At 38.5% G+C, this 21,786-nt stretch overlaps 2 protein-coding genes and 1 pseudogene across 2 annotated transcripts; 1 reads left to right on the top strand and 2 right to left on the bottom strand.

Moving 5' to 3' along the window:
- Nucleotides 1-3,618: 3,618 nt before the first annotated feature.
- Nucleotides 3,619-7,741, bottom strand: LOC142179309 (uncharacterized). The gene is made up of 2 exons (XM_075249003.1): nucleotides 7,469-7,741; nucleotides 3,619-4,035 (listed from the first exon to the last, which is right to left on the bottom strand). Exons 1-2 carry the CDS (start codon nucleotides 7,652-7,654, stop codon nucleotides 3,844-3,846), a joined length of 378 nt encoding a protein of 125 aa, XP_075105104.1. The 5' UTR covers nucleotides 7,655-7,741; the 3' UTR covers nucleotides 3,619-3,843.
- A 1,182-nt stretch (nucleotides 7,742-8,923) lies between these two features.
- On the top strand, nucleotides 8,924-12,764 carry LOC107772887 (kxDL motif-containing protein LO9-177-like; the record flags this gene model as incomplete). The annotated part of the gene is given in 4 exon segments (XM_075249004.1): nucleotides 8,924-8,958; nucleotides 10,408-10,560; nucleotides 11,445-11,793; nucleotides 12,183-12,764. Coding segments are annotated over 3 exon segments (291 nt in total), but the record flags the coding sequence as incomplete, so codon positions are not given.
- On the bottom strand, nucleotides 11,988-12,655 carry LOC107773131 (putative germin-like protein 2-1; annotated as a pseudogene).
- Nucleotides 12,765-21,786: the final 9,022 nt, after the last annotated feature.

Raw genomic sequence — 21,786 nt, 5'->3', positions numbered from 1 at the left:
AACTTGAATATGATTATTTTTGAAACATACTCCGAGATAAAGAAAGCTATTAACCGTCTTCGTCCAGGGTCGACGCTCGGGGCCGGGAATCGGTTCACCAATTTTTGGCTCGAGGAAGACCCACTGGCTCTAGGCGATGGTACCTTATTTGGCACCGGCAAGTCTCCGAGCCCAGTGATATCCTCGAAGGCAGTGGACTCAAATCTATCCAAGAAGTGGTGGATATCAATCGCCCCCTGAGGCCCCTCGTAAGAACGACTTTCTAACATACCGGCCTCGCGAATCATGGCGTCTAAAATCTGAGGGGACCCGGTAATGTCGATCACCCTTAGCTCGTCTCTCGGGATACCTTCCTCTATTCGAGAAGCGTCACCCCCAGTCTCTCTCTCGACCCCCTTAGCTTGGGGCGGAGTGGCCTCAACCCCTTCTGGTTTAGGAGCTTCGGCTAAGACTCCCTCATCGACCTCCTCATGTCGGGACAGTCCGATTTCGACATCCGCCGGTTCAGAGGACCCTAGCATCACAACACCTGTCCGCACACGGGTCACCAACTGGGATTTCTCTTCTTCTTCTTCTTCTTCTTCTTCTGACTCGTCCCTTAATCGGTGGATTGAGTCCGAGGATAGAGCGTCGGTGCTTCCCTTGGGCTTGCGCGACCTCTTCTTCGGTTTCTTCTTTTCCGAGTTTGGGGAACTCGAGACTCTTTTCCTCTTCTTTTCATCACCCTGCTTCGGAGCAGGGGACTTGAGAGGCACATCCTCCTCACCAGATAGAGGCCTCATGGCAACATCTTTAGGGAGACCTACAAAAGAAAACAGAACGATAAGAATTCGACTGTACGAGGAGGGAATTAAACATTATTACATCAAAAGAGAAAACTTACCATGACAACGAGCCTCTTATTGACCCTTCGATAATTCCATCCAAGCACGCTCGGAATATGGTCTCTGTGACACAAGGCCTTCGACCCATTCCTTGAGTTCAGGAACTACGTCCGGCACCTGGGCCACAACTGCAACACCAAAAATATCGATAAGGAAGGAGATAAGAGGTAAAACAACAAGGTTGAACATTCAAGGCAAAGTACTACTTACGATTCATGTTCTATTTCTCAGGAAATGGCATGTATTCGGCAAGGATCAGGTCCGAAGTCTTTATTCGAACAAATCGGCCCATCCAACCTCGGTCCCGACCCTCGTCTATACTCAAGAACGGGGCCTTGCTGGCCCGGCGAGCAAGCTTGATCAACCCTCCTTGATAGAGTCGGGGACTGTAGAGGCGCATAAGGTGATCGAGGGTAAAGGGACATCCCTCGATTTTGCTTACGAAGAATCGGAGGAGAATCACTATTATCTAGAAGGAAGGATGGATCTGGCCAAAAGTCACGTCATACCTCTTGCAGAAAGCAATAATGATAGGGTCTAAATGACCCAACGTGAAGGGGTAAGTGTAAACACTTAGAAAACCCTCCACATGGGTGGTGATCGATTCCTCGGGCGAAGGTACCACCACATGCTTATCGACCCAATTGCAATCCTCTTTAACCTTGGTGAGGAGATCATCGGTAATTGTGCATATGTACCTCGAGACCGGCTCACATCGACCTGGTACCGAGGAGGTCTTTTCAATCTTAAAATCGGCAACAGTAGGACACCCTGCCGGAATGAATTCCTCAGGATGAGGTTCCGCCGCAGCCCCGTCACTGGCGGGTCGTGATGAAGATGCGGCCTCCTTTTGCGATACAGTCTTAGAAGTTTTGGCCATTGTACAACAGAAGAAAATGGAATTAGGATGGTATGCGATTTACTAAAAGTTCAAGAAATTTGGGTGCAAGAGTTGCAAAGCAAAGGGATTTTTGAAAAGAAACAAGAATAGGAGGAGCTTTGAACGTAAAGTTTGAATAGAGGAAGGTTAAAGTACTTATAGCTTGCTGGTGACAGTTCAGAACCCAGAGTGGCCGACTAGCAACTGACAGGCATTTAATACCTTGGTAATTGGACCGACGGGAGGTTTCGATATCCATTTGTTGCTTACGTCATAGTCGGGTGTATCAGTGATGTTCGTCGCTTATGTCATGGCCCATCGAGACGGGATTCAGAAGTTCATATCGTTTCTCGTCATCTTCTCTCCGAGAAACGAGGGACTATCTGTATACGGTCAATACCGGGCTCGCCCCTTGTGTGATTAATCGAGACTGAAATATGACAGGTTAAAGTTCGACCTTGTATTACATCGAACCATGATGCAAAATTAGATTGTCGAGCTCGTGACCCAAAGACCAAACAAGATCGAGATCGAGCAAGATCAAGACCGAAACCGAGCAAGATCCAGGAAAACTTACCGAGACAAATAACGGACAACCGAAATATTCGAGATCGGTCGAGGATCACGGCGGAAATCTCGGCACATATCAAGGAGAAGCCGAGTAATTAGCAAATCATAAGATTTTTTACCCTGTATAGAATTGTACCAAAATTAGGACACCCCTACTATACAAAGAGGGGTCTGATCATTTGTAATAGACATCATATCAACGTAACATAAAGCAATATACTGACACTTTCTAGTTTTTATTATCATGTTACTCTATTAGCATGTTCATACTTCAGTTGAAACATCTTTGGTTCGAAGGTGGTCAAACTCGAGGGCCAAGGCAATTCGATACGCATGGTTTGCATTTATTCTTCTATTGTCAATTTCAATATTAATCTGTCTTCTTAATTTGTGCCAAGTTATATCACGTATTCTTAAAACCGCGTATAAATTCAATTGTTATCCGTTTTTAGGGTAAAAACACTTTTATGAATCCAGAAAAGCCTACTGCAAAGATTATGAAATTGAAAGAAAAACAAAATCAAGATTACTCACCTATAGCCAGTACCATTGATTTTGCCACCATATAAACTAAGGCAATCTTTCAAAGTAGACAGTCGGAACAAGTCATTTTCACCTACAAAATCTGGTATTGCAGGAAGCACGTATTGGAGAAGCTTGATCGGATCTAAAGACCAATATACATAACCTATGTTGTCTAGAGACCAATATACACAATCTTTAGTGCTAATACCCTCGCTAACACTCTCAAACCGACGATCTTCTAAACTCTTTTCTAATATAAGGAGAGTTTTTTTTAACGTCCAAAAATTCTTATTCGCAGAACAGACAACATAAACTTTGGTTAAATACTTAAATGTAATAACAAAAATACTTGTTACGCGTCCCAGGGCTTTGGATTCATCACAATGAGTTATCTTGAATTTATTGTCAGAGATTAGCCATGGCTTAGAAACGGATTGAAAGCGTAACAAAGATTTAACTGGCAGCCCAGTAAGGATGGGAAATAGGATATCATCTGGAACATTGGACATTATGTTAATAGGGTTGGAAAAGAATGGCGGAAGAAAGCCAGTTTATTAGGGTTTATTTCATATGAGTTAATGTGGAAAAAGGATGAAGAGATAGGAGAAGGGAAATAGGATTTCAAGAAATTGTTATTGTGTGGAAAAAGGATTCTTTATCTTTATGGTTTGTACTATCTGCTAAGAGGAGAAAAACGGTGCCAAAAAAAGTTTCCTATATTATTCAAAAATCAGAAACTGAAAGTGTTTAGACTTTAAATAAATCAGGAAATAATCTAGTTTGGGATTAAAACATATTTCATTGATAGATTGAATGAATTGTTGCAACACAACGTCCATTTAAGCACTTACATGAAACAGGAGACTTCCAGAAATGCTAGCACAAATTATGCCCATACTCTACTTCCCGGGACTTCAATAAATAACTCACCAGTGATCAACATAGAAGAAAAGAGTACACAGCAGCAGAATATAGGAAATTACTTCAAAGAACAATAGCTAGGCCTTCCTTCTTTGAAGGTACTATCGCATTCTTATTTCCGGGGAAAGCACTGTGAGAGACATCCACGAGGGCCTTGAAGCTGTATGGTTCGTGCATCGACAATTCTGACAAGACTTTCCTGTTCAGCTGTATGTTCTCCTTCATCAGCCCGTGCATGAAATTGCCATAATTTACCTAGAAATAGAGTAAATGTTAAACAAATGGAATTAACTCAGGACTCGAATCAAAAAATTATTTAGTAGATGACACAAAGGTGCTTTCTGTTTACTTGTAGTGAGATGTGCTAATAAAAATCATTTAGGAACATCAGATATGAATAGATGACAGATAAAGTGATAATAAAGGCCAAAACTCTCCACAAACATATTAAAGCAGCTCACTACAGTTAAAAGTACCCTGCTGAATCTTCTCCTTATTACGCAGCTGAACGAAAGAGAGTTTCATATACTTTTGGTGCTGATAAGTTTAGGGAATAAAAAAGGAGTACATCAGAAAACAGAAGAATGAAGAAAAGAAGATATAAATGATCACAAAACCTAATTATCTAATCAAGGGGATTAATATATCACTCTCTTTGCAATCCTGTTCTACCTTAAAAAATGTACAAGAACGGATAGATTAACCCAATGCATCCGACAACATGATCCCGAAAAGTAATGAATTTCACAGTTAATATATTAGATGGCAGCATGTACGGCTGCAAGTGCGGCACATGCAAAAACAAGCAAAGGATATCCGTGCCAGTTTGGAAGTGAAGTCACTTTGGGAACTTTTCATGTTACTTAAGGATACCTTGCGGCACCTACAAAATTCATTTCTCTTCCTTTTGATCATATCAAGGCAACAATGCAATATCTTCCAACTATGAGGCTACGAGCTATATATTTCATTGCTTAATTGGCATTTGGATAGTCAAACAAATATTGATTTGCAGACTTTCCACAATGCTAAAGAAGATAGAGAGTAGAAGATTTTTCTCATCTACCTAAGCCACCTCGGTGGCAGAGTTACCCGGTTCTTGTACTGGTGGAAGGTAACGGGTAACCGGTAAAATAGTCGAAGAGCGCTGAAGCTGACTCGGACACCAACTTTGTAAAGGAAAAAAAAGAGAGAATAAATGGATATTGAAACACCCAAGAATCTCAGTGTTCTACTGCTATGCAGATATATTATTCCAAATACTAGGATGGTGACCTCGAAAAGCAACTTGTAGGGTAAAGAGCTTGATTCTGCAAGATTTTATAACTGTAGAGTAGAACTTAGAAAATGTATATTTTTTTCCAAATCCTCCATGTCCAAATCTCTAAAAGCAAATAGCGGAAAGCTTAACAGGATCATGAAGCATAAGAACGTCACCTTATTCATATCTGTAAGCAATTGGGAAAAAACAACCATTCAAAAAATACAATGTTGCTTCTGAAAAATAGCAGAATATCTAAGATAGGAACTATTAGAGAATTTGTCTACCATGACATACTCCACTTTGTGATTCTGCAGCCATTTTAGCGTTGAGAACTGAAACTTTGTTTTCCTAACAAAATCTCAAGTAAAATACCCTCCCTATAGCTGGTAAAATATTCCTGAATTTCCTTTATCAAAAAAAGAAGGGAGCCTAGGCGTAACGGGTAAAGTTGCTGCCGTGTGACCAGGAGGTCACGGGTTCGAGCCGTGGAAACAGTCTCTTGCAAAAATGCAGGGTAAGGCTGCGTACAATAGACCCTTGCGATCCGGCCTTTTCCCGGACCCCGCGCATAGTGGGAGCTTAGTGCACCGGGTTTTCCTTTTTTCCTTTATCCAAAAAAACCCCCTGAATTTCAAATGCATTTCATGGTTCATATCCGCTCATTTCATATTAATGTCCGTCTTCCTATAAGAAATATCTTATTTAATTCCTGCATATATTGTTTTCACAGCCGAAAACCGAGGGTCCTGCAATTTTGCTCTTTGACTGCCATATTAGGCCTCCCTAATTTAATTAGGTAATTTTACTACCATGCTTGTATTCTAATCTCATGCCGAAAATTTCAGTAAGCACGACAAAATTTCTAAAATCCAGCAGCAGTACAGGATCGGAGACAAATATAATAGCATTTGTATTGACACACTTCGTTCTCTTGAGCCGAGGGTCTATCGGAAACATCCTCTCTACCCCTCGGGGTAGAGGTAAGGTCAGGGTACACACTTCACTCCCCAGACCCCACTTGTGGGATTTTACTGGGACGTTATTGTTGTTGTTGTTGTTGTTTGTATTGACACACTTCAAGAAGCCTTTTCCAAAACAAGCTTCCTTATGTCGAGAAGGTTCGGAGGAAGCATTTGTGTCCAAGGATTATGGGACTTAAGTCCTCTAACCTTCTCTTTTCACTCCCTGTTCCCTTTGCTTCTTTCACACCATAATTTCCAAAATTCACTCCACTGAAAGCTGGCTTCCAAAATATCGGTCTCTCTACAAGTGTGAATTTGTGGATATAATACAAGGTATTTTTATCAACACAGATGTATTATTATTTTTGTGTTTTATTTTGGGTCTATTAAAAACCAAGATATCTGTTGCTCCAGTTCAAAACTTGTGGATATGAACCTTCCTTCTACCCTTCTCTACAAGGTTCATAACTACTACTCTTAAATACCAGACTTGTTCACCAACTAGGACTTAAATTCTTGATGTGCTCTTACCACACAACCGGCACAGTACTACTTCGCCATCTAACCAAAATCCTTGTGGCTAATCCTCATATTTTACAAATTTCAAAGAACTTTTCAGTTTAAATCCAACTCAACTTAAGAGAAATGTGATGCCAGTAATCTTCTCTTAGTAACAATATTCTTTAAACCTTTCAAATTCCCATTAACTTAAGAAAACCAAAATATGGAGTACATAGTTACTTTAGTATATTAAAATGGGACCTAAACACGCCTATTACATGCTATTTTAAGTTGGGTAGCAAATTGCAAACGCATTCCTATCCCGTGAACAAAGTGATCTACATATTAGGTGTCAATAGGGCATCCTTATTTAATCAGAAAAAGTGTAAGACAGTAAGGAAAGGAATGACATTTTGACATTCTCTACAAGCTTGGAAGCATGTAGACTGTCTATTAGCTTATACGTAACTATGCCATGTTCTCCAGGCTCAATCTTTTTCAGTTGAGAGTCAAGGAATGACTTAATGATAATCCTTTGATATTCTTATTTAGGTTGTGTATCCATTCTATGCAAAACTAGAGTGGATGTTTGCAAAGCATAGCTGGTAACTTGTCCTATGTCACATATTCGCCAGAGTATAGTCAGATAAAAGACTTGTTTATGTCATTCTTGCAAAAGACCTTATTAGTCTAATAACTCACTTCTCGCTTCCTATCTGACATTATTCAACATTTTATGCGGCCACTCTTTAGTTCCGCCTGCTGCTAACTGGACCACTCAATTATACATAAAAAGAACTTACAAAGGACCGGATTAGTTACCCATTTCAAAAATGTTTCATCAATTCATCACAAAGATCTAGATCCCTAAACGATTTTCACCAAATTCATTATAGACTCTTCACTTGCCTTCGACGCACCATGTCAAATGGAGAAAAAGAGAAAGGGGAATGGTACATACTCCGTGTTGGCGAGTTCCGGCGTTGATTCGTTGAATCCAGAGGGAACGCATGTCCCTCTTCTTGTTGCGACGGTCTCTGTAGGAATACTGAAGCGCCTTCTCAACTCTTTCTCTTGCTATTCTTATGCAGTTCTTAGCTCTTCCTCTAAACCCTTTAGCTAACTTCAACACCTCCTTCTTGTTCATCTTTACCGCTGCTGAATACTGCTAACAGACTTCAAACTTCAGACGCTTTTGGGGTTTTGGGTTTTGTGTTGAGAAAATGTTACTATTTGTTATATAAAATTATAAATGCACTTATTTAGTTTTCACCCTCATATGTCACGTATTTGTGACTTTTGCACCCCAAAGGCAAATTTGATACTCCCTCCCCACTTTAATTGATTTTTGATAGTTTTCACAAACATTAAGGATTATACTTTTTATAGCATTAATTAGCAATAAAATTAATTATATTATTCTTAATTTATTCATTGAAAGTATAACAAATACTTCTAATCTATTTACTCCAAGAAAAGCTGTGGAAAAAATAAGTTAATTCTTTCTTGGTATCTGAAAATCAAATATTATGAACCACAAAAAAAATTAAAAAGTCAATTAAAATGGACCAAAGGAAGTAATTTTTTTATAATTATTAAATACATATGCCATGGCATATATAATCCGTTTTTGTAACGGCAAGAATGTTGATTGACCCCAACTATTAATGAAATTATATATATATATATATATACAATTTCAAATAGAACCTTTGCACTAATAACAAAAGTGATATTTACATATCAAACCCACGTTACTACAACAACAATCCAGTATAATCTCACTAGTGGGGTCTGTGTAACAATCCAGTATAATCTCACTAGTGGGGTTTGTGTAGTGTGTACGCAGACCTTACCCCTACCCTGGGGTAGAGATGCTGTTTTCGATAGAAACTCGGCTCCCTCCCTCCAACAACTCCCCACCTTGTTCTTGGGGTGACATAATCCCACTAGTGGGGTCTGTGTAGTGTGTAAACATACCTTACCCCTACCCTGGGGTAGAGATGCTGTTTTCGATAGAAACTCGGCTCCCTCCCTCCAACAACTCCCCACCTTGCTTTTGGGGTGACTGAAAGTCACAACCTCTTAGTTGGAAGTAGAGTGTGCTAAACACCAAAGCAATCCAAGTTACTAGTTGCTGAAAATTCAATTAAAAATATTTTTGAAGTTTGGCCAAAAAGGCCTAAGTTGTTTGGGAGATGAATGTAATTTTTTCAAACTAGAGAGGATACTTGCAATTCATCGAAGAAGAGACGCAGTTTATGCAAAACAAAATAGTAATCATCCAATGTACTTAACCCCCCCCCCCCCCCCCCACCCAACACACACCCAGAAAATGGAGGAAACACAGAAAGAATCCATCAAATCTGCATCCGAAGAGATCTCCAAAGAATTCAAAACCCTAATCAATTCTCAGGATTTGGATTCTTTGAAGCAATTGCAAAACCTCATGTACTTCTCTCTTTGCAACCTCTCATTCATTCAATTTTTTTTTCTTATATATAATTTTCCTTGGAACATATCTGATGATAGAAGCTGTTCAATTTTTTCCTGAGCATGAGATAAAAAGTCAATTTTGTTTCTTGACTGCTATTTTGTGAAGTATCAGATGTATCTGAACTTGTATTCATTTTTTACTCTGTTCAGTTCTTCCTGAGCATAGTATCTGCTACGTAGGCATTGCCCCATTAGGCTATACAGTTTTGGGTGGACCCAAGTTCGGTCTTTTTATTCTTGCTTTAGATTCAATCATTGACTTATTATGGTCAGAGGTGTTTAATTGTTAAACCAGCGTTTGGTCACATATGGATATTTTTTAATAATTGGTAATGAGAGGATTAGTTGCTAGTGATGTGATTAGTTGATGGATTTGTGCGTTCTGTGTGCATTCGGTAAACCGGTCTCTAGTCTCATACAGAGGCGGATCTAGGATTTAAACTTTATGGGTTCAACCTTTAAGGTTTTAAGTATCGGATACATTGTATTTTTATAGTTACGGTTCATATCTACATAAATTTATGCTTTGTGCCGAAAGTACTAGGTTCAAATGAACTGCTATGCTACATCCGCCCCTGGTCTCATAGATGATGAGTTCTAGGTGTTGTTCCATCAACTTAGAACCAGCCTTTGGATGAATAAGTAATTTCTAAATATCAGTTTTATTACTTAATACATTATAAGCTTTCCAAATAAACATTGGCATTACATGGGCAAATGTTCAGTGGGTGCGGCAGCATTTCAAAAGCCAAAAGTTTCAATCTTTGCAGAAAAACACTATCTTCCGGAGTTGTTGAGTCTAGAAGGAAAGCAGTTTTACCATTTGTAAGAATTAGATCCACGCATGCACAAGTTTCTCTCTTTTTATGAGAATTAAGCTGTCAAAATTAGGATCCAAAAGCTGTATTATCATTTGATTAGAGAAATTTTCCTTGAGAAGCTTTATTTCAGTCACTTATCAAGAAAAAAGAAAAGAAGAAAGAAGTTGAGACGATGCTTAGTAGCATAAAGTTGGAAACTCCTATTAAAGTTGCTGCCAAGAAGCCGTAACACACCTTATGTCTTGTTTGAAGCTCTGACTTCTGCTTGAGATATGCTGCCTCTCGAACTTGCTTAAAGCATGGTCGATTTTGCATTGGTGCACTAAAGAAATTAGTTCTTGTAGTACTTTTCTACCGGTTGTGATTAGGATGTGGTCATGAATATCAGCCTGTTCTGGAACTCTTCGGAGCTGCCACCTCCTTTAAACTTAACTTTCTGCCACCTTTGTGATAGCTATTTGTCATAATTCTGGAAGAGGTTTTTTACCATGTAATTTATCGGTTCGTTCAGTACTTTTTGTTCATTGTCTTTCTTGGTGCCTTTTTCCACGATTACCTTATGTCTTGTACACTCAAAATGCAGATTGGGACGTTTGCAGGACAGCAATGCAGTTCTTTCGCACTTCAATGAGTATTCAGAGCATTGTTTCACAGAGGTCTCGGCAGATTTCTCTAGAAATACACGTCTCTTAAAATCTATGAAGTCAGACCTTGATTACATATTTCAGAAGTTGAGGTATGGCCATCCTTTTCGTCCTCTTATTATCCTCTTCTTTCTGAATTTCAATATCAGTTTTGCCAGGAGTAGCTGGATTTGCTTGACTATTCATTATAATTGCACCTAATAAGTCATCTTTACAGATTTGCTAATGATAAACTACTCGGTTCATTATTTGAAAATTTCACTAGAATCTACTCAACCTTTTCATCCGTGATCTCTGTGGCAACAAAAAAGTATATTTTGCTTGCTTCTGTTTTTCTTTTAAAAGATGTGTTTTGCATCAAAGTCATCATCTTCCTTTTCTTCAATTGCTGGCTTGTTGCATGTGATACGTTGTGCTACCGTTTCGGCAGTTTGATCCAATCTCATGGTTTTCACTTTAAATTCCTCCTCGCCTAAGGTAAAAATTTTGAGGAATACAAAAAACCTATCGTAATCTTCCATAATACTCAATCAACCATGTTTCAATCCAACTAGGCTCTGTTATTCAGTATTTGCACATTCCAAAAATTCAGTATTCAGAGGATCACTTGGTCTATTTTCATGCTGGCCATCAATTTATGAAACCTTCTCATTCATCTACGCTTAGACCAGCTATGTTTAAGAAGCTCACATAAACAGACCCAGTTTCATTTCCCACAAATTAAAAGAACTTGATTCAAGCGTTAAAACTGCTAACTAGGTGAGGCCAAAACATAAATTGCATAATGACTTTATGTTAGACTCGAGAAGTCCATTTTCGTTATTATCAGCATTTTGGATGGTAGTATAATGTTTTGAGAGAGAAAACCATGCACTCTTAGACTACAGGATCTATTCCCCAAATTGCGAACTACTTTGTTTTGTGGTTTACCCAATTATTCCTATTTTACTTTCAAATGTTTATTTTTCCTCTTCAGGAGCATGAAGGCAAAAATCATGTCAACCTACCCTGATGCACTTCCAGATAATACAACAATTCAGGCACTCGATCAAAGACCTGATCTTGAAATGCCACGATAAGTTTGGTACTGTAAATGTTGTTTCTTCTATTTCTTCCATTCTAGATATGGAAAATTTGGCTTGGGGTGGATACTTTATGATAGAGCTTAATTGTTTTCTGATAGTTCTGCAGCTGTATATTTCAAAGCGTGCTACGATTAGTCGTGGTCTCTCTTGAACGGTAGTTCTAATCTGATTTGCACTTTGCGCGAACCTTTTTGGAGACAAGGCACTGATATGTTTATTACAAGGATTCTGAGCCTCCCGGTAAAACTTTGATTGATGACATGAAAGAGCAAATATTTCGTTCTTGAAATCAAAATGTATGCCTTGTTATTATTAAATGAGGATTTTTCCCATGCTTATGGCATTTTTCATCTCCGTACCCTTTTGCCAGTGAGGTTGAAGGATAACATCGAGGTAAAACTAGTTGGCTATGTTAAATCCAGTGCTGATTGAGCTTAGAATTGTAATGCCCTCAAAAGAACCTAGGACTTCCAATCTGATAGAGCTGAGAATTGTAAACGATCCTAACAAACAATGTGTTTAAAGTAACAATACGATACAATGCAATAAGAAGAGACGATATCCAAACTGTTTTGTCCTCCTTCATGTTCCACCTATCTGACTTGCCGTCTGTTCATCAATTTGAAAAGATTTAGCAAGAAGATCAACAGGAATGGCTGGAGTGGATCCAAAACACAGCAGTAGAAACACGAGTGAGTTCAGAGTTTTGGCTGCTAAAAGCTGAAAGCGCAACAGCATGAGCGTCTCTTACATTTCGCTGGAAATGGACGAGACCTTGTGGCAAGAACATCACCAATTTCAAGTAACTTTGTGATGAGACGGTTCTCAGGGTTGGAGGTAATAAATCCGACTTCCAGACAACCCTCGAGGAGTAGCACCATTTCCGTTGCACGAGGATGAATATGAGGAGAGGTCAATCCAAATGGCGCGAAATCTCCACGAGTCATTGTAATGCCAAGTGTGTTGAGTCCTGGAATGGTTGTCTTAGTCCCAACGTTTCCAAATGGGTTTGATGTGTTGCCTGCTATGTGCAACCCACTGAAAAAGAAGTCCTCTGCTTTCACTAGCTTAGGGTCCTTGCAAACTTTCCCGTTCACATGTACTGCATGTCATTTTTTTACAGAGTAAGTACATATTCATGGATAACAAGACTCTATGTTACTCCCTCAGTTTTATTTTATTTATGTGAAGCTAGTTGATTGGGTTCGGAATTTGAGAAAGAATGACTAGTTATTGGAATTTGTCCGTCTACATGTGACTATAAAATCTTAAAGTTAAAATATTTTTAAATATAAAAAGGTGTCAAGCTTTTTAGGATAATACTAAAAATTAAATAGTGAGACAAAAAGGAACAAAGGGAAGGAAAAAAAAAACGAGGGTAAACCTTGCAAATTCCAGGTTTAGATTGGAACAGTACTTATCAAGAAATGAAGCAATAATGCCCAGAGGATAGTAGAAAGTATAGTAGTATATATATATATATATATATATATATATATATATATATATATATATACCTGAGCTAGTGGAGTCTGCAAAAATCTTGCTAAAGTCACTGAACATATTCCAAACAATAGCCCTAACACAAAGAACCTTAAAGCCATTTCAACTTTTCTTTTTTTAGCTTTAGAAATAATGAATAATGAATTGCTTAAGTAGCAAGCTTTTCGAGTTGCATAAAATAAAATGTCGCTAAAGACTGGGAGTAATAGTAATGCGGCAAAGGGTATTAAGTTAACGGATCTCTGTGTCTTCTTATGTATCCTTAAATATACGTAACAGAATGAGTCAGTAATATTTCTCATCGTTCCAAATGTCAAGTGTGAGAAGTAGTGACGATTTATTTATTTTTTTTCTCTGATTGTATATGGATTATAACCTTACTGCCCAACCTTTTTTTATTTCTTCCTTAAAGTATTGCTTCTTATATATAAGCGCATTCTTTTATTTGGGGGTGGCTGAGGGGGTGAGGGGAACTGCCAACTGCGGAGATATGGAGTTGAAGTTATTTATAAAAGAATTATTGGAATTTCATACATTTATATATGCGTTTACTTTTTAATTCCATTTTACATGATGTTAATTCCTAAAAATGATGTGGGAAAAGTGTTATTTGGATTTATTTGGTTTAATTCTTTTCAGATGAAAAACGAAATTGAGCAGCCGTCGGAAAAGAAATTTAAGAATTTTAATATTTACTTGTGATCAGTGGCGAAGCCACATGGTCATAAGGGTTGTCAACTGACCGCCCTTCGTCGAAAAATTGTACTGTGTACATAGATAAAATATTACGTTTTAGATGTATATAACACATATTGAACACCCTTTATCGGAAATTTTTTTCACTTCTTTTAAAATTTGAACACCTTTGAAAAACTTTCTAGCTTCGCCACTGACTGTAACATTGGGATGAACATGCACCAGCATTACTTGAACTGTTCATACCATTAAAACAAAGTATTGTCTCTAAAATGTTGTCGGTGCAGCTCGCAACTTACCCTTTTTAGTAGGATGTTCTTTTCCTATCTCATTTACTGATACGTTTATCAATCATATAATCTTTCAACGTACGTATATATTAATACATGGCGCATAAGATGAAATGATACATGCACGATTAATGTTTTGAAGGGAAGTCTTAGTATGTGCGAAAACTTAATTTCATGTGTTTGACCCGATCAACGATCAGTGGCGGAGCCAGAATTTTTATTAAGGGGGGTCAAAATATAAAGAAATAAACTTACCAAAAAATCAAGGAGTGTCAATACATAGTATATATACATATTTTAAAAAACATTACCTAACTACACATGCTTGCCTACGTATCTCACATCTGGTGAGAATCAGACCCGCGTAATTCGGTCCAAGACTTGATAGATTTGACCATTTTTGATTTTTTTTTTTTAAATTTTCTTTTATAGTAAAAAAAAGATTATTTGTACAAAACTGGAGAAAGTTTTTTTTTTCAATTCTGATCAACTAAATTTCTAAAGCGAGTTAACAATGCAAACAAGCCTTCCAAATGATGAAGCAAGTAGCACATAAGTGAACATGATGGTCTCAAAAAGGATACCTGTCTTATACGAACCTGGCCCCTATGCCGAGTTTCGCTAAGTCAAATACAGATGATGCAACTAAGTGATCCTACTAGGGATAACCAGGCATATGGCTTATTCTTCTAGGTTTTAAAAATCCTAGGGGATGAGGTGTATCTAGACTGGTCATAAAACGTGCGGACAACTCGAGTTGGGAAGGGGTAGCATACCACGAGCAATACTTCTCCGGCTTAACTACTGGACCCTCCCCGTTCTTAAACATGGGTGACTAATAATCCTTCACCGGTAGCCCATGCCCACCGGCTTTATCTCAAAAAAAGAATGGGGCGCGTATCCGCGATTCCCGAGTTTGTATTTAGAAGACTCATAGGGGGTGTGCAAGAAGATAGTTTATAATACAGTTCAACAATATTAAAGTGGTAAAGAGCAGGAAAGTAGCACATTAGGCCCAAATAGATCACAATTATATACAAAAATTAATAAAGCCAAATAAAGTCAATGTACAAGCTCGAATTCTTGAATGTTTCCCAGCAGAGTTGCCAGAACTGTCACACCCCGTTTTACCCTCAAAAGATATATATTATGTTATGGATTGTGGGTTAAAAGTTTTTCCAATTAAAGCGACAAATTTGAGTATAGATTATTTTATTGATAAAGTCGTCACTTGAAATTGATTTTTGGGTGTTGCAAGTCACCTTTTATTTGAATCCCTAGCCAAAGGAAGATTTGACTCTATTATTAATGGTCTGTGAAAATAAAGTCCGGGTAAGGAATTCTGTTGACCGGAGAGAAGGTGTAAGGCATTCTCCGAGTCCTGTGATTCTAGCACGATCGCTTTGTTGACTACATTTGGCTTATATTATTTTTGGATAACTTGTGTTTTATTGGTTCTCATATTTTAACTATTTCTGCTTTTATTGCTTGATTAGATTTATTAAAATTATCTTGAAATAAGTCACGCGTACGTGTACTCATTTTGTTTGATGTGTCAAAAATCATGTCACGCGTACATGAATACAATTAATAACACTTTATTATTATCAAGATTGTTTGGACAAGGTCGCGTGAACGCGTACTCTGATTTATTTTGGGAATCATAATCATGTCAAGCGAACGTGTACATAATCACAATAATAAATTTAAAATGCGCCTAAAGCACTCTAACGGTGTTCATTATTCTTCATAGACTTTGAGATTATAGTAAGGTCAAGAGTTATGGAATTATTGTGACAAAAGTGATGTACTCTAGTTTTATGAATAATACTTAAAATTTTAAAGTCAGTTGATCAAAATTGCAACTCAAAAATTATGCATAAAATTTACCAATGCTTAAAATTATCGATTGAGCCAAAAACCCTACCATTTGCTGCCAACCAAAAATGTAGCGGCTGAATTAATCCTTAAGAACCCAAACCAACTTAACTAATGATGAAAAGCCCACTGTCATTCTTTTAATTCGGCCCAAATTCAAATTTATCTTCAAGGTTAATTCTCATATTGATATTTGATACAACCATCTTACCAAGAAATTGACTCATACCCCCCAAAAGATAGAACAAGACTAACTTTCAGTAATAGAACTCAAAGGAAACCAACAAATCGAAAATTATATATAAATCAATCTCAAACACAAGTTATTAACACAAATAGAAGTAAAGTTTCAGTCATTTACATTAAAAGAAACAGTAGAATAAAGGATAGAGAATAGAACCTCAAGATGCTTCTTCCCTAAAAATGAAACAAGCTACTGCCTATCGTACAGACGGACAGAGTTCTCTAACGAAACCTTGCCTTCGACCAGAGAATCTTGGCGACCTCAAACTCTATTGAAAATGGTGTTTTAAAGGCTGGTTTTGAGCGTGTTTTATTGGCTGTTTCGGGGTCAATATTGGGGCAGATTTAGAGCTAAAGTTTGGGGGTGTTTCGCTGGAGTGATTGGCCAGCTTTCATGGCTGTTTGGGTCTGGTTTCAAGCGAGTTTGACAGCTGGATTGTGGATGAAGAAACAATGTGTTTTAGCTGCATTTTTTGAAACTGTTTTTGGCTTTTCAGCACCTTATTTCAGGGGATTTTGAAGCTAATGGAGTTTCCGACTGATTTTCGCCGGTATCTAGTGGTTGTTTTTGATGGTGAAAATGGAACTGTTTTGTGGGTGAAAAAAGTCGATGCTAAAAAGACGTGGAAAAGGGAGTCGATGTATTAGAGCTAAAAAAACGTGAAAGAGAAGGAGCTCCTTTTTATTTTTTCTTTTCATGAGCAGCGGTGCTCCTTTTATTCTCTCTTTCTTCCTCTTTTTACTCTTATTTTTCCGTGTTGTCCCCTCTTTCCTTCTTCCTTTTTTTTTTTTTACTTTCCTCCTCTCTTTTTTTACTTTTTGTTTTATGTGTCTAGAGTGGAGACGAAGCACTTTTTTTTTTATGAGTGTCAGTGTGTGTTGGTGGAGGGATTATGTGAGAGAAGTGCATGGGGAAAGTGAGAGTGTGAGGTATGGTGAGATGAGTGGAAAAAAAATCACGCATAGTAAAAAATTAAGTGCTCACAGCATGCCCCTCTTTGCTTGGAAAGATGAAGAGTTTTCAAGCAAAAATAAGGTGAGTCATGTGACTAATTTTTTGACAAAATTATTATTTAAAAAGGAAAAAAATAAAAAAAAAGGGTGCAACCAAGTCCTGGTTTTGTACATCCTATATATCCCGGGTTATAAGGGAATCATGTCGCGCGTAGTTCAAGGATGAAGAATGTAATGATGGAATAATGAGTTGGAGAGTCAGTGAGGTTCCGTCGAGACTCCGGTCCGTGGTTCTCTTATTACAACAAGATCAAAAGAAACTAAACAAGCCTATCAGCTATTATTTACAAGATTCCTATCTATAAGCCTTCTAAAACTCGATCTTGATTTTGACTAGTTCTTCATGGAGACTCTGATCTGAACCTTGACGCTATCTAGCTGCGGGTACTAGTTTATTTTTCTACGGCTTCTTCTTATCAAAACGGAAAATGTAAATCTCGTAACTTCAGTTGTCTTGAGCAGTCCATATCCTTTCCATCTGCTTCTGCATTTGGATTCAACTTCTTTTTATTTTCTTTTATTTATTCTAGATTGAGAATTCTTCTTTTGGTCATCTCGAACCCTGTGCCTCGAGGTAAAACCTGCTCAGACATCAAAACAAACAAACGAACGAAATTTTTCTGCCCCAGTTTTCACTAGGAAAATTTCGTGAGTTAGTGTGTACCCTTCTTGTCAAAATGATGTCTCAACTAAGGATTGATGTACCTTATGTTAGGAAAATGCGACTAAGGAATGGTGTACCCTATGTTACTAAAAGAAAATGTAATAAGGGGTTGGCACCCTGTATTACTGAGAAGGAATGTAACAAGGGGTAGATACCCTATATTACTGAAAAGAAATGTAACCAGGGGTTGGCGCCCTATATTACTGATATGAAATGTAACAAGGGGTTGATGCCTTGTATTATTGAAAAGAAAAAGTAACCAGGGGTTGGTACCCTATATTACTGAAAAGGAAATATAACCAGGGGTTGGTACCCTGTATCACTGATAAAATGTCAAATTCCCTGGGCGAAAAGGTTCTACCTGGGTTAAACTACGAAAAGCAATCCTGGGCGAATAGTACTTCTACCCGAAAATATAAGCTGGAATCCCCTAGGCGAAAAGGTTTTACCTGGGTTAAGCCAGCCTGAGCGAAAAGTACTTCTACCCGAAATATAAACTGGATCCCCCTAGGCGAAAAGGTTCTACATGGGTTAAGCTACGTAAAATATCCTGAGCGAAGAGTACTTCTATCCGGAACTGTGAGCTGGATCCCCCTAGGCAAAAAGGTTCTACCTGGGTTAAGCTACGTAAAACATCCTGAGCGAAGAGTACTTCTACCCGGAACTATGAGCTGGATCCCCCTAGGCAAAAAGGTTCTACCTGGGTTAAACTATATAAAACATCCTGAGCGAAGAATACTTCTGCTCGGAACTATGAGTTGGATCCCCCTAGGCGAAAAGGTTCTACATGAGTTAAGATATGTAAAACATCCTGAGCAAAGAGTACTTCTACATGGGTCCATGAGGTGGATCCCCCTAGGCGAAAAGGTTCTACCTGGGTTAAGCTACGTAAAACATCCTGAGCGAAGAGTACTTCTACCCGGAACTATGAGCTGGATCCCCCTAGGCAAAAAGGTTTTACCTGAGTTAAGCTACGTAAAACATCCTGAGCGAAGAGTACTTCTATCCGGAACTCTGAGCTGGATCCCCCTAGGCGAAAATGTTCTACCTGGGTTAAGCTACGTAAAATAGCCTGAGTGAAGAGTACTTCTACCCGGAACTATGAGCTGGATCCCCCTAGGCGAAAAGGTTCTACCTGGGTTAAACTACGTAAAACAACCTGAGCGAAGAGTACTTCTACCCGAAAATATGAGCTGGATCCCCCTAGGCAAAAATATTCTACCTGTGTTAAGTTACGCAAAACAGCCTGAGCAAAGAGTACTTCTACCCGAAAATATGAGTTGGATCCCCCTAAGCAAAGATGTTCTACCTAGTTTAAGCTTCGTAAAACAATCTGAGCGAAGGATACTTCTACCCGAAAATATGAGCTGGATCCCCCTAGGCGAAAAGGTTCTACCTGGGTTAAGCTACGTAAAACAGCCTGGGCGAAGAGTACTTATACTCGGAAATATGAGCTGGATCCCCCTAGGCGAAAAGGTTCTACCTGGGTTAAGCTACGAAAAATAAGCCTGCGCGAAAAGTACTTCTACTCAGAAATATGAGCTAGATCCCCGTAGGCGAAAAAGGTTCTGCCTAGGTTAAGCTAAGAAAATGAGAGGTATGATCGATAGTGATGCATGATAAAAATAAAGGATTGTGCAGATTTTGAGGAAACTTACCTTTGGTGACACTCTTCCTTTAGGAATCGCCATTCTGCACTGCTTTGTTCATGCTGCAAACAAAGAAAAATTGTGAGTTTTCAAAGTGGTGGTAAGTTTGTGGCCTTGATGCCCTTACCGAGGTTGGGTGGCTTTTTAATGTATCCGTTCGCTTCAAACGAGAGCCCTGTAATCGGTCTTACTATCATTCCTTTGACTTTATTTTGACACGAATTCATACCGAAAGGGATTCAAAGAAAAATAACAATGAAATAGGGAATGAGTTTAAACAAGAGGTGTACCTTTCGGGGAACATAAATTAAAGAAGGACTTATGTGGGAGTACATGCGGACTTCAATGAACATGACATACCTTTTGGACTGGACGCCTGATCCTTGTAAACAGTCCGACCCTTAGAAATTCATCACAACTTTTGCCTCGACATCGAGAAACCTTGTCCAGGACTGTGTCGATGCCAATGGCTGTGAAAATCCTCTTTTCGATCAATGGAGCCCTTTGCGGGTTTTCACCAACCGACCTCTCTCTTCTCACCATCGCCTTATAGTGCTCCTTGCGAGTTTTCACTAAAAAGACTCTCATTTTAGTTTCTTTACTCACCATTGCCTTACGGTGCCCATAAGGGTTTTCACCAATAAGACTCTCTCATTTTATTTCTCTCATTTTAGTTGCACCAGATCCAAGTAACTTTATCCTCCAATTTTGAACATTCTTGTCGATTGATTGGAAGCACTTGAAACGGAATTGGGTAAAAAGAATTTGGATTAAATTACAACTTTGAAACCTTTCAGGCGAAATTATCGCCAAACCATTGTAACATCTGCCCCAGTTTTCACTTTTGGGGAATGCGAATTTTTGTTTTGGTGTGACTGGACCCCAGAGAGAGACTGCCTACGTATCCTTTCGGAAACAAGTCGAACATAGTTCAACGCATGAACTTGTTTGGATTTTTGTTTTGTTTTTGTCCCTTCTTCTTTTTTTTATTTTGTTTTTTCTTTTTCCTCTTTTTTTCTTTCTTTTTCTTCTTTGTTTTGTTTTTCTTCTCTTTTTTTTTAGCAACAACTTCAGGTTCCAAAGAGGGTAATCAAAGAAAGGTAACCGGCTCAAAAGGGTTAGCAAAGGGTTGATGGTGTTTGGATAGCGAGAATGAAAGTCTTCGTCATCCCAATCAGAGAACATTAATGCTACATAGAGGGTCAAACATAGTACCTTTTGACTGCATCCGCGTTAACGATTGTTTCAGGGACATTTCCTTCGATTCTTCCCAGGTACAACGCTCTCTTTTTGCCGTACTCTCATTACAATGTATGGACCTTTCCAATTTGGAGCCAGTTTTTGCTTAGCTTCTTCATGAGGTGGGAGGATGCGTCTTAGAATGAGTTGTCCTATTCCAAATTTCCTGGGCCACACTTTCTTGTTGTAGACACGGGCCATTCTTTGTTGGTACAACTGCCCATGGCAAACTGCGGCCATCCATTTTTCATTAATCATAGTCAACTGTTCCAATCGGGTCTTAACCAATTCATCATCCTCGATCTCGGCTTCAACAATCATCTGAAGAGATGGAATTTCAACTTCGTTCTACTTTTCTATTTATTTTCTTACAAGCCTTGTCTTCAAAACATTCTGCTTCTTGATTCATTATTTAGAGGTCTGACAGTATCTTAGGATCTGGGCATGAAGTCCGCAAGTATGTCATGTTATTAAAATTTACATTAACAGAACTGAAAAAAAAATAAGAAAGGTGACAAGATTAAGAAAAGAAACATTCATGGACAATGAAATATTAATTTTATTTGATTTTTTAAAATTTTTTTTAAAGATAGAAGGGTTTACATCAGAAAGTAAGACAATAAAGTAAAACATCCAGATTACACCCTGAAATAATCCGGAAGCAGAAAAGACAGCAAGACTGGCTACCGAGACTCCCGTTTGACAAAGAACTTTTCAGGTTTGGCGACCATTTTTTTTTGCTTTTCTTCTGTCTCGGCAATGGATACCATGGCCTTCAGTGCCAGATCAAATTCCTCATTATCACAGATCATTCCAACGTCTGGCCCAGTGTTGTGAGCATGCAACAGATTGTTCGTCACATCAAGAGCCTCTTCGTCCCAAAGAACCATTCTTTTGGCTTCAATTAAGTCTTCAACTACCCTCTTGAGGGTCCAAACAGTCCTCAGTATGGGTGGTATTCACATCTAGCATCAGCTTGGTAGAAGGGGGACTCGGGGTTTGGCCGGTTCGGGGCCACTGGCTGCAACAGACTTAGCCCGATTACCTTTTGAAACAA

The sequence above is a fragment of the Nicotiana tabacum genome, unplaced genomic scaffold (genome assembly GCF_000715075.1).
Source record: "Nicotiana tabacum cultivar K326 unplaced genomic scaffold, ASM71507v2 Un00575, whole genome shotgun sequence".
NCBI classification, from domain to species: domain Eukaryota; kingdom Viridiplantae; phylum Streptophyta; class Magnoliopsida; order Solanales; family Solanaceae; genus Nicotiana; species Nicotiana tabacum.
Note: the sequence above shows the minus strand (reverse complement) of the source record. Positions and strands in the feature narration are given on the sequence as shown.

Coding starts and splice junctions, on each gene's coding strand:
- LOC142179309 (XM_075249003.1), bottom strand. CDS start 7,654: ATGAACAAGAAGGAGGTGTTGAAGTTAGCTAAAGGGTTTAGAGGAAGA. Junction 4,036..7,468: donor CCGGAACTCGCCAACACGGA/GTATGTACCATT, acceptor CTCTATTTCTAG/GTAAATTATGGCAATTTCAT.